General features: G+C 35.2%; 1 protein-coding gene across 7 annotated transcripts in view; it reads left to right on the forward strand.

Annotated features, from left to right (window-relative positions):
* The window catches only part of lilli (AF4/FMR2 family member lilliputian), a 561,135-nt gene that overhangs the window by 520,862 nt on the left and 22,595 nt on the right, over positions 1-17,678 (forward strand). For all 7 annotated transcript variants that reach the window (XM_081737944.1, XM_081737943.1, XM_081737942.1 and 4 more), the window contains 4 exons: positions 942-3,262; positions 9,367-9,748; positions 11,388-11,707; positions 14,302-14,496. In XM_081737944.1, coding sequence (XP_081594070.1) covers positions 942-3,262; positions 9,367-9,748; positions 11,388-11,707; positions 14,302-14,496 — 3,218 coding nt within the window. The remainder of the gene's footprint in view (positions 1-941; positions 3,263-9,366; positions 9,749-11,387; positions 11,708-14,301; positions 14,497-17,678) is intronic.

Below are 17,678 nucleotides of genomic sequence, written 5' to 3' on the forward strand. Positions count from 1 at the left end.
GAATCAAGCTCAAACACCAAGGGTCGGGCAAACCGGGCAACTGCCCGGGGCGCCAACGTCAGGATGTGCCCGAACGAGCACCCCAAAATATTTTTTCGAACGTATTTTCTAATATCACTGTAATAAAAAGTTAAATATGGGCTAGGACTAGGTATGAGGGGGCAGCAATAAAACCGGGTGAAAATTTTGCTCATGAATAGAACGTCTCTGCTCTGATAAAAGAAAACAGGATACTCTGTCCAGTTTACTTTTAAAAGACATACCTCAACAATATAAAAAGAAAAACGGTCAGTAACGTCCCACTGATAATTTCCGGTTTATGACCGTTTCTGCGCGTACGCATAAGTTATAGATGGTCATGCATGGCTCCTATTCGATTGGTGAGGGGAGGCGCCACTAGGGATTTTGCCTACGGGCGCCAAACACTATTGTTACACCACTGTTTGCAGGTCAAAATAAAGCGAAATTATATATAAAATCATTCGGGTCCTTCACTGGAGACGCGAATTGCACATGTGGCAACGCCGCAGCTGAAGAACTATAGAACAGATCTATCAATCCATCAAATAGTTAGATCGATTTTTTCAGATGGCAGTTAAAAGTCGATAGACGTTGATACCAGCATCACTTACTGGTGTAACAATTACTGTAACTGCGTGATGGATCGTAGAGCATTGCTAATGGCTCCAAGTTATTTGCAACGTTGCCTCTTTTTGAAATTGTATTGCCCATATCGGCTCAATGAGGCCCCAGATGGTATACCACTATGTAACATTTTCGCTTTAGTTTGACCGAAAGAATATCACTTTATTGTCTGTGGGTGCCATTTTTAGAACATCCGATATACACAATATGACTCTGTTTCCATATGTTGAAGGAAGAATTTATTCCCATTTGAAGTTTAAGATTCTCTATGGTAATATATACTTATTGTCTTTCAGGTATCTCCGAAGGAGGATGATTTCTCGAAGAATATGTCCATTGATTCAGTCTTAGGAGATCCACTGTTTCAGAACTTCCCAACAGAAACTATCGTTCCACTAGATCCTATGGATGATCCGATTGGACCAGATGACCCCATGGAGATGCCAGTGAAACGCAGTGATTCAAGAAAAGATGATTCTGATGCGAGTGATCCAAAAGAAATCGCCAGTGTAGTTCAAGACGCTGTAAATAGACACGAATTAATTTCTAGTTTATCAGATTCTGATGAATCCACTAATCGAACAGAAACTGTTGCCGACACACGGCAGTCGGATGGGAAATTCAGTGGCAAAAAGTCGGAACCGTCTGATTCAAGTGACGATGAGGAGGGGCGTGATAGTGCAGGTAGTGATCATAGTACAAAAACAGGGAACTCCAGGGGGCGAACTCGCAGAGGTAGCAGTGCAGCTGCGGTCAGTGCATTCAACTCAATTGCTCGAAACAGTGACTCTGATTCCGATGACGAAGACGTGGAGTGGCCTAAAAATGTGAAAGTGTCTCGAAGAGGCCGAAGAAGAAAGAGTGAGTGTAGACAGAATATGAGTGATAGTTTAAGTGAAGTGTCCAATCAAAAGGAAAGTACAAAAGGTGTTAGAAAAGGTCGTCGAGTACAAGAGAATCGTAACAAAATAACTAAGCCTTCGGAATTTGAAACGCCCAAAAAGCGAAGGACTACATCATCTCGAGAGGAAAAGTCAAAGAAATCCATGACTGCGCAATCATCACCTACCAAAGTTTCGTCCACACACTCAAAGCGTTCTATGGCAAAAATCAAGAGCGCAGCTGTATGCCCAACTACAAGCAGCAGTTCCGACAGTGAAATTGATGTGGAAGCGATCACGCCGTCACCAGGCAAGATGCACAAGCCTCAGTTAACCTGTACCGTTACTCCTCCTCCTACCCCAAAGAAGTCACCGAAGAGTCCTCGAAAACCTGTGACATCTCCTAGGAAAAGCACAAGAAGAAGTCCTCGTAAAGGAGTTCGTGAAATCAACTATAAGACAAGCTCGAGTAGTAGTTCAGAGAGTGATCGTGGTCATTCATCGAGTGATGATTGTGTTGGTGAAAATAATCAGGGTTCGAAAGACAACTCTGGGTTGGGGAAGGGCAAGGGTAAGGATGTTGGGAAACCCAAGAAGGAGGAGAGTCCACCGAAACTGGATGTAGAGGGACAAGGAGTTCAGGACAAAAAGAAGAACGTAACTCTAAAGAAATTGTTTTGTCCCAGTTTGAAGAGAGACGAGGATAGTAGGGGTGAAATCAAAACTGTTGGTGCAAAAGGTGGTGCTAAGGGTGGTGGTAAAGGTGGTGCAAAGGGTGGTGCCAAAGGGGGTGCAAAAGGAGGAGGTAAGGGTGGTGGTAAAGGTGGTGCCAAGGGCGGTGCTAAAGGAGGTGCCAAGGGTGGCGCCAAGAGTGGAGCCAAAGGTGGTATCACCGTCACTAGTGCGACTGATGATGAACTGCGCTGTGCATCTCCTATTAGCATAAAATCTTCATCAGAAAGAAACCTTGTTCAACCAGATCACATACCACCTCTTGTGACTTTGCTCTCACCACTGCCTAGTCATGACACTACCGCTACTTCTTCTAACTATATTTCCTCTGGAGTAACAACTGTTACTACTCCTACAGCTAGTATTGCTAGTAGTGGCAATAGTAGTGCCGAAAAGCCTACTCCACTTGAGATACCTCCGCTACTGTACGGGGAGAATGGTATTCCAAAATTACTGTGCAAAATTGACCTCTCTAAATTAGGTTACATTCCCAAGTCAAGGGAAGTGCGGACTCGAACCGAATTGCCTGATACCAGGCCGCAAGCAAAAAGTGAACAACAGACAGAAAAGTGTGCAAGTGATGAAATATCTTCTAAACTTACTAGTTCTAAATCTAATCCCGATAGTCAAGTGACAGTGAAGAACGAGAAACGTGAGGAGGATGAAGTGTCAGTGTCGAAGTCTGAAGTTCTTCATCGGTTGTTTGACTCTGAACGAACGAAGCCGGTAGCTAAGGGTAAAAAGAGTGGTTCCACTTGTGCTTCCCCTGAACCAAATATCAAAGAGAAGCATAGTGAGGATGAAATAAAACCAAAGTTTGGTGCTAGTGATATTGGTTCTGGTGATACTGCTAATTCTCATAGTGCTTCAAGTGACTCCAAAGTATCCAAGAAAAGAAAGCGAGGGGATCGAAGTAAAGACAATTCTGAGAGGAATAAGGAGAGGAAGAACAGGAATAAGGAAATCTCATGCAAAGTAGCGGAAACGAAAGATATATTGAAAGCGTAAGTATACATGTTATGTAATTTTTTGGTGTACTTTTCATTAGTCTTTAAGTTACTTTTCCTTATACATATATATGTCCTTATATGTTTATCCTTAAAAGCTCTCCATTGCCTTCTGTCGTTAGCCATCCAGATCCAGTTTCTACTTTGTATTCTTATATCCGCGAATGCTTAATATTGTCTTCCCGTCTGAGCCTAGTTCTTTCTAATACTCTTTTACCACTCAGGTTTCCTGTTAGAAATTTTGAAGGTGTCCTTGCTACATGACTTGCCCACCTTAGCTTTCTAGACTTAATTATCTTAACAATGTTGGTAAATGGTATAATTGCAGTTCATTGTTATGAAGTTTCTGCCCTTCCTCATTCCCGTCCCTCTTGTGTCCGAATATTCGCCTCAGTTTGCGTTCTTCTCTCAGAGTAAAGTTTAGCAATCATAGAACACAACAGGTATAATTATCGTAAATAAATGAATAAAATTAAAATAGATCAATAACTGTTGTTTAGAGCATAAGTTTGGGGAAAATATATGGAACGAATCTATTAAATGTTAATCGGATGTTAATCAGGAAGTAAATCCTGTGAGTTTTCATAATAGAGATTTCTTAAAAGCATTGAAGGGCCAGTTTTCCCCACAGTTTGGGAACTCATTATTAGGTTACATTTTTCAAAGTACTCCAAAAATCAACAGATAACCTTTTTTGTAATTCATCAAAGTGTACAAAATAGTATTTAGTTTAAAGTAATTTCCAGTAAACTTCACGCCATTTTACGTATTGCATATCCGAAAGAAAGGGCAAATTAAAAGTGTAAGAACATAATAATATGTTTTTAACAACAGCTGCAAGTTTCAGGAGTATATTACTTTTGTTCTTTGTATATACTTTGTATGACCTGTTATGAAGGAGAACATTGTTTTTCATTTTGATTGATAGTGATCGAGTGTAATGTGATTCTTTAGTTTAATGTATCTTGACGTATGCAAAACACACATGTTGTACCGCGTTTTGTTTCTAATCTAATACATTTTCATATTATTATGATACCGGTTCTTTGTTTGCAATGGAAGGGGCACCTTAGTTGGGGGTATTTTCCCTAAAAATTCCTTCAAACCCTCCCTCTTTTCGAATCGAAAAACAAAATGAAAGTAAATATTGTTTTTACACCTTATACGAGACCATGCCTATTCATTATGCGTTATGATCTACGTGCATTGTAATGCTTCTAAATTTCCTTAAACATGAAAGAAACTGTTCTTAAATTATAAATAAATAAATAAAATAACGTAATTTAATTTCCATAATATTCAAGCAATAGCCATATATTTTGTTACACTACTTAACACGAAAGCTTTTTCTTCGGTTAGTACTCGACACCACTTGCTGTTTGAAGGTTTCCTTGGACAAATGCCCTTTACCATTACGTCATCAAGGCGGATATCAGTATTTTAATGTGTGTGTGATTTAATTAAAATTAATTGTCAGTTTTGTCTGAATGGTGAGTCAATTGATACAAGAGAGTTGAAGATTTTAAAATGATTGTTTTCGTGTCCGTCTTGTCTGTACACTTGAAAGAACTCTTTTTCTGAATAAGGACGTAAAAATTTTACAAATATGAAGAAAGCCTGGAACGGCATACGAAAGAAACTCGCTGCATTTAAATAATAATAATAATAATAATAAGGAAAATAAGTCAAGAGACAATATACAGTAGATTCCCGAGTACCAGGCCTAATGTGGTGGAAAGGCAGACGAATAAAAAAAAATAAAACGGATAGGCCCGACTTCACTGTAATACACTTAAAAAAACATTAAGCGTACTGTATTGAAGCCCGTTACACCTGACGAAAAAATGAACAAGAAATAGAACACTGCTCTTTACCTGTCACAACTTGTATTTTACTCACGACACGTAGGAGGATCGTAGCAGACGCCCGTTTCCAATGGCTTGGCAGTGTTGTCAACGCAACGCCTTGCCCTCTTCATTTAATTACGATAAAAGAAAACTAGGCGGTGTAGTACGGAGGCCGGATACTCAGAAGTCTAGTGTATATATGATGAAAGTGTTGATAAATTTATTGCAAATAGTGACTTCTGTCAGCTGATATTATATATGGAATTGGAAGACTAAATTTATCCTCGAACATCATACAAAATTTAAACTCATTTTTTAATAAACATTTTCGCTATTTTCTACTCACTTTCTCACCTCTTACTAAGGCTTAACTTAGCCAGAAGAACGGTAGTTATAATTGATATGATATATTAAAATGGTTAACTTACATGAATGCGAACAGAAATTAAGAAATTGAAGGCTACGAGAAAAATCTTTTAGAAGATTTATTTCAACAAATGCAGTTTGATACTTTGTGAAACCTGTAATTTCAGTTATGATCCAAATATAGAAACTGTAGATTACTGTACATTTATCATATATGTGCTTCAATTAAATATTTATCAGTTTACACTATTTTGCTGATGAAAATAAAGTTTATGAGATTGTTCAATTTTTATAAGATATTACGATTTAACATAATTTACAACTTCTTAAAAAATTCAAATATTTCAGCCTCTTTTCTTCTTTTGTTAAAACTGTATATCATTCGATAGTTTTGTGGTAAATACATAGTTTGGGCGACAACAATATTCCCCGAAATGAAACTAAACTTTGCGTCAATCGAATTGGCGTATAGGATCAGCCAATAAGCTCGCATTGCGCTGTTACTAAACCTTCAGGGAGGAATCGAATCATTCATAATTGATTTTGTTCGTATTTGTGGACATTTATGAATGATTAGATTCGTCACTGAAGGTCTGGTAACAACGCACTGCGAGTTTATTGGCTAACACCATACGCCAATTCGGGTGACGATAGTAATTTCACAAGCCATATAAATATATTGTATTTATAATCTCTGCATACTTTATTAAATGATTCATAAGCTAGATTGAATAATATTTAAAATTTTTAACACTCGAACATTTTTGCTAACTCAACTGTTGAATGTTTTTGGAGAAATATTCGAATTTGTCTTTATGTGGTGGCAAGATCGTTTTAAGTATGTGTTGCTTTGATTCATTCTTACCGACTAACAACTAATGCTTATTTTATTTGGCTATATATATCCCCACACTAGGTTTTCATTATTTTAAAATGTGATAATTTTAATGACTCTAAATAAGAAGGCAATAATGTGTAATCTTGTAAATGCCCAATCACATGCATAAAGAGAAGAAAAGAGAAGAGAAAAGTAAAATGCGTGCATTATAGGCACCATGAAATGGATGGTAGTAGTTTGATATAAGAGAAAACTGTAAAATAGTCGTAGAATGCAGTTTAAAATAAGGTTGTCATCCTCAGAAAATACGCTTTTGATAGAATCTATTGATTCTTCGCATATTGAATTTGACATTATACTCAGTGTAGAATATTGAATTTTAATTTCAGTTAGGTATTATTATTATTATTCTAGTCAAAGCTCATTGTTAATAACTTGAATTAGTCGTGAATTCTCATTACATGAAGCGCAGCAAGTTATTAAATGTGATATTTTTACTGTGAGGACTACAAAAGTATTGCAAACGCGATGAGCCGTAAATTTAAACATATGTACGATAGAAAGGGCGATAAATGTCGCTTAATCTTGTAAATTTGAGTATACAGCAATATTAAAATAAAAGTTTTCTGTGAGCAGAGCGAATTTTTGTCGTAAGGACATGGGCAAAAGTTAACACACAAACGTGTCATTGCTGTGCCAAGGCACATTGAGCAGTGCGAGTCAGTCTTGGGTATCAGAGTTTCGTAGTGTGCTTCATACTGAGCAAGAAGGTATGAGCAGTATGTGGCGGAAAAAAAGAAGAGAGAATTGCATTACGAGGACGTGTATATCACTTCCTTGGAGAACTACCTGTGGTGGAAAGTTGTAAGCATTTTCAAAAAGTTCTTTTCGCGTTACTCGATATATACCAACATAAAACGCTTTCAAAATGGTCTCCCGGTTAAAGAATTGCCACAGTCTGGTCGTCCTGGCAGACTGGCCCATAGTGACAAAAGGAAACAGAAGGAACTTGCAGGAAACCGTATTCTGACTAGTGGTCAGAAAACTGGCTGGCGAGTTTCATGACTCCATAAGAACATTTGCCCAGAATTTGCAGAAAATGGGTGTGAAATATTTCAAGCGTCAAAAAGCACCCAAATATACCGAGAAACAACTGGCTACAATAGCAAACAAGTGTAGAGAACTTCGTCGCAACATTTTGCATCCTGACACAATGATCATCATGGACGACGAAAAATACTTTCCATTTACAGGAGATTAAATGTCTGGAAACGACGGATATTATACTTCCGATATTGTGGAGACTCCAGTTACTGTACGCTACAAAAACAGCGAAAATTTTCAGAAGAAAATACTGGTATGAATGGCTGTTTCGTCAAAGGGTGTCACCGAACCATTCAACAATACAGTTAATGGTCCAGCTATCACAGCTGATATGTACGCCAAGATATGTCTACCGAAGTTGCTTCAGTTCATTAGCACATATCATCGTAGTGATAAGTATGTATTTTGGCCAGATCTCGCAATCAGCCATTATGCCAGGAAAACAACTGACTGGCTGACGGCGCACTATTACCATGTGTATTATGGAATGCCAATCCACCAAATGTTCCATATGCGCACCCTATAGAACATTTTTGGTCTCTATTGGCTGTAGACGTCTACAGTTTGATTGGGGAGGGAAGCGAAGACTGCACCACAGCTCGTCCATCGCTCAAGACCAAACTACGAAGCATGGACTTCAGGTCCGTCCAAAATATGCTGAAGAAGGTACGCCATACATTGAAGACCATAGACCTCATGCAGCATTGTAACAAGTAAGATTAATTGTTAACAGTGTCTCCATCAGTGCTTTGGTATTTGCAATGAATAGATACATTTTGTCTGGTAGTAGCGTCTCTTTTTTGTGTGTGTATGTGTTAACTTTCGCATTTGCCCCTAACTCAAAGATCCCACGCGCGTAGTCGCTAACGCTCTCGCCTTTGGTGCGAGCGGTTTCGGATTCGATTTCCGGTGCGAACACTCAAAAAAGTGTGAAAATGTTTTCAGGCTAGCCATTCTGAATGATGTTTCCTGGATTCACACCACACCAGGTTTTCATTTACACCAAGCAAATACCGGGATGACACCTCACATAATAGTTCCAGACCATTTCCTTCCTTCCCAATTACCCGGGAAGTGTGATCGGAGAGTGACATCAACCCTCATATATGACGGGTCAACATGGCCGTAAGTGCCGAAAGCCCAGAAATCTAATTCCTAATCCTAACCGAAAACAGTACAAGCAAGGAAACTTTACCTTAGCTCATCAAAATAATTAAGTTGAACTATAAAAGTTTTGTAACACTTCTGAAATTGAGGTTTACTTTTACAGTTATAGCTTCATTGTGTAAATAATAGTAATTAATAATGATACGCTCTATAACCGGTAATGCTTCTTTCAAACAATGCAATCCATGTGTAATTTGTCGAATTTTCGCTTTGATTGTAAGAAATTGTCAAAGAAATAAAAAGATGAGGAATAATAATACAGGTAATGGAAAAATATGGGGAAAACACTGATGAAAGTTGGCATTATCTTGAATATTTATTTCCGTATAACTACTTCTCTATTATAGCTTGGTTGATGAGAACTCATGTGATTGAGATCCTACGTTAAGCTATAATACCAAGTCTGATTTTACTTTGATGTTGAATGGGACGCTAAACTCTAATTTAACCAGCCAAACTTATTATAGCTTCAACAACGAGCGTATGGTCTTATCGATAATATTAAAGAATTGTAGGTCTGTTATTTAATTATGTTGCAATATCTGCAGATCAAATCTTATGTTAAAATTTGACACATAATGAAAATAATATTTCAAATATCAGCTGCTTCCAGTATTTATTAGATATCATAGAACATTTTAGTAGCCATTAATTGTTCTGGAGACCAATAGGATTCCGTTCATTCAAATAAGAACTCAAATATGTTAAGTAAAATTATCTGCCGAAATATTCATAATACAAAATTGCTCTATATTCATAAAATATGTTTATTTTCACAGAGAACCAAAACCAGAAGAAGTGAAGACTCAGCACTCAAATGTTCGTGAAAGGCGGCCAAGTTCCAGTTCCGTATCTTCCATATCAACTGTCTCAAGTCGTATCTCGCACGTCAGTTCCAAAAGCAAAGACAGGCATAAAAGTAAAGAGAGAGAGATCGAAAAGGACAAGCTAAAACATGAAGAAAGAAAGTCAAAGAAAAGGGAAAAGGATCGGGATAGTAGTGTGGATAGCAAAAGTAGTCGAAGAAGCCACGAAAGCAATGTGGAGAAAGCTCACCGTAAGGAGAAAGATAGGAGTAAACGGGATGGCTCCAAAGAATATGAGTCTGAACGAAAGAAGAGAAGAGTAGAAGGCGATAATGTTCTTATTTCATCTAGTCAAGTAAGTTACTTAATGCACAAAACCTTAATATCTCTTGCAATATTATAGAAATAAAGCAGTTCACCTGTACAAGCCTTTATTCATACAAGACAAATAAATTATAAAACCTATCTAAAAGGTAAAACCTGGGGAGGCAGCCAGACCCCAGATTATGATAGGTAAATCATGAGTTTGCTATACACTTTCAAAAATATATAAATAATAGCGTAAATTATTTTCTCTCTCAAAAACTTGGGGGCTAGAAGGAGGCCCCCCGCCCTGGGCTAGATTCCCCTTTACTAGTAGTTTTATCTTATCAATTAAGATGATGATAATAATAAAAATCTTCCTTTTGGAAGGATTGGACAATACAATATTCCATAAATAAGATTGTGGTGGTTAATAAAGTAAGTAATAAAGTAAATGAAAGTACAGTAATATTTGTTATTTAAGCTTAGAAAAGTAGATATGACACACCAACAAATGGTTCCTGTTATTCATTTACAAAAATAAGCATTCTGTTTTAGTCATCCCTTGCTGGTTATACCTTTAACAGTTCCGTTTATACCATCATATGGGCAGGTTTAATTTGAAGCTAAGAGGAAAAAAAAATATGAATATAAACGTGTCTTACAGGAAACCCTAAAAATCTATGAAGGTTCTTTACGCAGTGTTCAGTTGTACTAAAATTGCCTGGAATACGAAATACGGAGAAAACATACACTTGATCAAAATGAGTAGCTGTTTATTAACAATGTTTATAATTAAAATTGCTCATCGTGAAATATAGAGAAAAAAGGGAGAGAAACGTTTAAAATAATAGAAAGTTACACAAAATTTTCAGTCATACATTACTTGACAGCCATTCGAACTACATTCAGTATGACTGGCGAATAACTATGACCAAATGTGTTGTAAGTTTTTTCTCTGGAGGAAGTTCTGCTGTAGCTTGCTATTATGAGATATTGTGGCTGTAAATCGTATGGTTGTGGTAATCGTAAATTTAAGATTTTCTACCTGTTGAGTAGTTTAGGTAGGATACTACTAATATAGCGCCGATTCCAATGCATCTCACTGTTCCTTTTTATTTATTTATTTATGTATTTAATACTTTCGTTCTTTTCTATCCCTTCCCTATCTAATGAAAGTTTTAGCGAAAGAGATTAGCGTATGGATGAGTTAAGTAATTTCGTCACTTCCCTCTGTCAACCTAAGTACATGGTTCCAAATAATACGTTTGTTAGGTACAGAAAGCACAAACTGTTTTTTACTTTGCTTTATTTTCATATAGTTTTCATACTTACCATATCTTTGATCCATATGGTCTTTGAAGTTCCTTTCAGAAATTAAACAAAAACTACCTTTCTCTCGTTCATTATAATATTTATATGCCAAAGCAAAACATAAACTTTGGAACTTCCATATGTAGCTCGTGTGTTTGGAGCTCACCGAAAACAAATGATGTCGGAAGTACTGACGGAAATACATTATGCTTGACTCATCCATTACGTGCTTGTTGTTTTATGGTGCGTTTGTTCTATTCACATTTCGGATTCCTTTGTTTCAACCACGTGCTCACTGCATATATAAAAGCTGCAGGGATAATTCTTGAAGTGTTTTTTGTCAAGTGCATTAAAAGAAGTGTAAATTGACATTTCAGGTTCAAGCTGCATATAACATGGCACCTCAAGTGCAAACACCAGTGGACATACAACCAACCAACCATGAGCGAGAAGAAGAGTCTGTGATAGTACCAAGTCAATCACCAACTCATGAAACTTCTCCTTGCCCATGCCCAGATATGCTATATCCAAAGCTCCCACCACAATTTCCTGCCTATTCTGGTGGCTATGCTCCGTCAGGGTTACCCGATGGACCTGTTCCAGAATGGGAGGCTATAATTCCTCGTAATTCATCAGAAAAAGTCTATTTTTCTTATTTCGAAAGGGCGGAGGAAGAACAGTTAGAAGACGAAGACAGGTATGTAGTAAGAATAATGAAACCTTGGACACCAATGACACATAATTATTTGTCCGTAAATGAGAAACGTCCGTTACGGAGATATTACACACTTTTAGATTAATCAGAACTCATGCGGTATTTCTGTACAGTATATAGTAAAAACATTAGTTATACATGTAGGCTAATATTAAAATACTGTACTTAGTATGCGACTTACTGGGAGAATTTTTGAGGTGATAGAGCATATATTCTTCGTTGAAATTTTCTTGTAGAACAAATTACAGAGGAAGATACTAGTCCTAAATGAAAGGTTAATGAATTTATCGGGTAAAAGAGAAGGTCTGATTTTTGGCCATACGTCTGGTTTCCCGTGATGGCTTGTACTCATTGAAGGTTTCCAAGGATTCTCAGTAGAAAGCAATTTATTGTGGACAAGGAAGACAAAAATTTCAAAGTTCAGCGTATAGTGGTAGCTGTTTTATGTGGTGGTTTACCAGATAATTTTCTAACGACAAGGACATTTTATGACTAAGAGATTTCCTGTTTACTGTACTGAATCGCAGATTTATTTTCAAGTTGCAGAAAATATTTTCTGTGCTAAATACGTATGAACTGAGAATGATACTTGCCTGTTATCTAAAAGTTACTGAACTGTGTGTGTCTGTATCCGTAAAAAGGAAACTGTTTTATTCCGTAATAATACATACAGTGCCCTATTATGAAAATGTCTTTATTGAGAGGTATCCGTGAAGGGAATTTCATTGTAATAGTTGAAACTAGCATATATTGGCAACTGCTGATATTAAAAACTGAAAACTCAACAGTTTTAAAGCAAGTACTTAACATACAAGATAAGTAGATAAAATACCGTATCAAATCACTTTGAATGATTACAAACTCAGATACTGATTTCTAAAGCTAAAAGCTTCAAAAGTATGCATCCATTATGCCCCAGGAATGGCAAAATATGGCAGAATTACAAAAATAAATATTCAGGAAAACTTTTATGAATAGCAATTTGTTAAGAAGTTTGCAAATTTATTTTATCCTGAATAAATATTTTTTATCAGCACATTGCTAACCCGATAAAGAGAAAATCTGAATAGCACTTTTATTGAAAAATTAACAAAGTTCGTTTCTTTATGAATAAATATCCTTAAGCCATGGAGCGTCCATCGTCGCACACTATGATGTTCCCGTAAAGAGAAAACATGAATGAAAGTAGTGTTTATTTTAGCGGGAAAAGAAAGTGTACTAATACCATAGTTACAAGTGAAAATTTTATGATATCTTAATTTATACGATGTGGTATAATATGCAGCAGACGGAAGTGCATAGGTGCTTTAGATATTACTGCACGGGAGGGGAAAGAAGCAGAAGCTGAGTTGTCTTTTTTTAATTTTTAAAGTGGTTGATGATTTCTGATGATCCCGTTACACAAGGCCAGTTATTTTTAAGGAAGGAAGTGTCATATTAGCAAATATATTTCTGAGTAATAAGTGAAACACGCTTAAAATATGGCCAAGAACATGATTTTATATCACTTCAGGTTTAAATACGACCTAAAGCTAATTAAATATGGTTCAAAAAATGCACTTACATGATCAATAAGAAATACATTTTCGTGTTCACTAATAGAGATATATTTAATTACACATGTAAAATGGTGCCAGCATAGGAATATGAATCCCGAGTCTTAGTTTTTAATACACTTCAAATGTTGTAATCTAAATTTAAAAAGGCAAAGTTCAAGACACTGTTAGAAAGCCTTGTAACGAAATTGCAAAACATTACGAATTATTTAATTCTGTAACTGGACGTATTCACTGGTCGATTTTTTATTTTTATTATTATTATTATTATTAATAATAATAATAATAATAATAATAATAATAATTAGCCCAGAATAAGCGGAAATTTCTCTCCTTTTCTGTTATTGTGGCACCACGTTTAATGTTTCACTGAATGAGGCTCAGAAAATACCATATTTAACATCAGATAAAAATTTGCAAAATACAAAGAAATTAGAATGTCGTTACTCAATACAGGTGACAGGGCATTCACTATGAAAATAACTGAAGAAAGTGTAGTGTACAGTTTAGTAATGTGTATTTTCCAATTTAATTTATCATCTATGTGAAAAGCAAGAAAGTAAATATTTTTCACGCACTTTGTTTATTGTTACTTATGATAAAATTAGGGCAGTTTAAAATTTCTTATTACGTGCATGGAAATATATGCATTATTTTTTCTTGATGTACAGCACTTAAGTTATTGTGGAAAACTAGTTTTCTAGTTCAGTGAATATATTATTATTTCTTTGCAATTCTGTAAATTCGCGTCCTTCAACTATGATTTTGGTATCATGTGCGTATAAGATTAAATTACATATTGTTTGGCAGTTCATTGACATAAAAGAGGAATAATAATAGACCTAGAATAGATCCTTGTGAAACACCAATATGTATAAATGATAGATTAGAAGCTTGTTTTCATGTTTATCTCAGGGATAAGGATTCGATTAAGGCTTTTCATTTGTATTAATGTATTCACCCATATATTTGTCGATTTAAAAAGTTGAGTATAATTTTGTGTGTTTTCGCTCATTGCAGGGATCAAAATAGATACTTAGCTGAGGCGAAGCACTTGAAACATGGTGCGGATCGAGAAACTGACCACACAGCTCAAGCAATGAAATATTTAGAGGCTGTGTTATATTTTCTTCTCACCGGCAATGCCATGGAGCATGAACGGGTACCTGAAAAGACAGTTTTCACCATGTACAAGGATACTCTTAGCTTAATAAAGTAAGTATCCACAATCTGTGGTAAGATTTTGTAAGTATTCACTTGTCGTAAATGTTCACTTGTCTTAACACGTGTACAGTAGCAAAGATTAATTTCTTTTCCCAATACTTTACGGATAAATGACGTAGTTTGTGTGCAGTTCTTCGCGTAAATTAAAATGATGTTAAGATCTATTAGTTACTGCATCCAGTACTTACTAGAGCAAAAATATTATAAGGGAATATTTTTAAAGGCAACTGTACAATCTTGGTCAATGCTTTTTTGAACAAGAGTGACAATTGATAGTTGAAGTTAGTTGCAGTTGTGTGTAATTCCATAATAAAGGATAGGGCAGGTAATCGACACGACGCAAAATTAACTTAAAAGATAATAATAAAGACACAAGATAGATACTTCTTCCAATAAAGGCAGGAGTAAACCAACTTTTAGAAGAGTGAATGAGTGGTGTTCGATAAATGTTTTTGAAATCGAATCATAAGTCAGATAGTAATTGTACAGTTTTCGTACAGTGAGTTTACAAATTAAAGTACAACGGTAGTGTCTTTCTTACAAGCAATATAAGTAAAATTCATTTACTTACAATATCCTGATTACACTGAAATATGTATATAATTGGAATTAAAACGTGAATGTAGGCTTAATTATCGTAATTAGGTACGGAATGCAGGGACCACATTTTGTTAATCCGAAACATTTACCCTTTTTTTGTTGTCCAAGAATGTAGTAGTAATGCCGATAACTTCAAAAGCTGAGCGGTAAGAAATCATCAGTAAGAAAAGAAAGAAAAAAAAATCATATTTCTGAATCACAAAAAGGTAAGGTTTTTGTATCAGCTGCATATTAAACGCTGTGAAGCAAGGAAATTACAGTATACTCAAGAACCATAATGCATAATCTACTAACATCAAATAAATAAATATACATGAAAAATCACAGTTGTTTTATGTTAGCAAATTGACGAAAAATACATTCGAGTAAGAAATGTATTACTTTTTTTTTTTTTTGTTGTTGTTGTTGTTGTTGCAATAATGAAATTTCTTATTTACATTCTTTAGTAACTGAAAGAGTCACCAAGGGTAATACAAGTGGAAGGGTTGTAGTATCCTTTTAATTCTAATGATTCTGACTGTTTAGTTGTCAGTAGGAGAAGCTTAGTAGAAGAAGAATCATTAAAAATATGTATAGCTTAACTATTTATCTTTTTTTTTTTTTTTTTATGATAGTACTGCTTGTTTTTCCGCAATTCAAGAGAGATATTTCAGAAAGTATATTAAATATTAAGAGTAGGTTAAAAACTTCAGTTTTTCTCTTTCCATTGTTAACTGAATGCCATCTAGCCGACGCTTTGAACTGTAGGTATCGTTTCATGTAGTCTCAGTACCAGTGGCGGTTCGTGAGGGAATTCATATCGGTGAAAATTAAATTTTTATCGCTACAAGCTATGGGAAGAAATCTAATATCGTAATTTCGTAGAACTACGAAATTAGGTAACTTTTCTTCTCGGTAAAAAAAAAAATAAAAGTATCGCTACAAGTTACGGGAAAAAAAACTTACCTAATGTCTTAATTCTGTATACAAGAACTATGAAATTCGTAAGTTTTCTTCTCGGTAAGAATTAAACTTTTGTCGCTATAGGCTATGGCAGCGTTTCCCAACCAGTGTGCCGCGAGGAAATCGAAACAAAATTATTAATTCTATAGCAATCAAATTGCAAGACATAGAGAAAAAGGTATATTTGTATTTCACATTACTACTATGAATCTAAAATTTAAAGTTTCATACTGTGTTACTTTTCTGTAGAACATTTTTCTGTACATTTCTAATTTTGAAAAAAAGAAATTTGTTATCATTGTTATGACCATTATTGCTTCTTTATTGTTGCGGACTATTTCGTAACTTGAAATTTTAAAATATTATTCAATCCTTCCGGCAAAGTAAACATGCATACGAATTACCTACATTTGTGTTTTAAAAGTAAAAAAGATTTGTTTGTTCATTCGTTATTTAGTGAGCGTCCTTCTTAATGAAAGGTTGGATACAGTTTTCGAAAAAGAAAGTATATTTTTTAACAACTTGAGCCCTATATCTGATTGCAAATGTTACCTATTTTTAAATTAAATTGAAAAATAAGCATAATGATTTACCACGGGGATAAACCAGTGATCGAGCTTTCTTCTCTATGAGAAGGATGTCAGTAATCAGAAAAAAATACTACACTATTTTATATTTTCTAATAATAATAATAATAATAAATATGTGTGCCACAAGAAAAGTTACCCTGAAGTGTGCCGCAAGTTGAAAAAGGTTGGGAAACGCTGGGCTATGGGAAGAAAACTTACGTAATGTCGTAATTCTTGTATACAAGATCTACAAAATAGCTGTTTTCTCCTCGGTAAAAAATAAAATTTTATCGCTACTAGCTACGGGGAAAAAACTTACAATTCTGTATACAAGAACTATGAAATTAGGAAGTTTTCTTCTCGATAAGAAACTTTCATCGCTACAAGCTACCTAATGTCGTAATTCCTTTTATACAAGAACCTCGAAATTGGGTAACTTTTTCTTCTCTTAGTGTGAAGCTATGAAAGCTTAATTTTTACCCATGTGACTTCTCGTACAAGTCACCAATGCTCGTTGCTGAAAAAGATACGTTAAGTTTCAATCAGATATATAAATACTCATTTTCGTTCTTCGTTTCATTACCTACTCGGTGTTCTCAAATTGGTCAGGAGTATTAAACACATCAGGAGTTACCGAGAAGTTTCAGATTTGAATCTCTAGGTTTTTCAATCAATAAAAATAAAGCTAAATGAAATTTTTAGCTTTGTTTTAAATGGATAGAGGATTTTAAAGATACAACAGATAGAGGATTCCTAAAATAGTGCCACTCTACCATTTTCCTGTTACTTTTGGGAACAACAACTTCAAATTACTGTAACTTAGAGAACAATCATTATGCGTATTGTGAAAGATCAGTAAGACAAACTTGATTGACTTGTTGCATTAAAAATTTATAACGTAAATTATTTATATTTCAAAATTGGTCGTATTATTATTATTTTTATTAATGATGATAATTTTTTTATATAAAGAATTTTACTTCAAAATATTTTTCTCTGTATAACTAACATGTGACCAACTAAGTGAACTTCTGAAGGAACTAAACTATTGGATGAATATAA

This window comes from Thermobia domestica, chromosome 14 (assembly GCF_964235325.1).
Source record: "Thermobia domestica chromosome 14, izTheDome1.hap1.1, whole genome shotgun sequence".
NCBI classification, from domain to species: Eukaryota; Metazoa; Arthropoda; class Insecta; order Zygentoma; family Lepismatidae; genus Thermobia; species Thermobia domestica.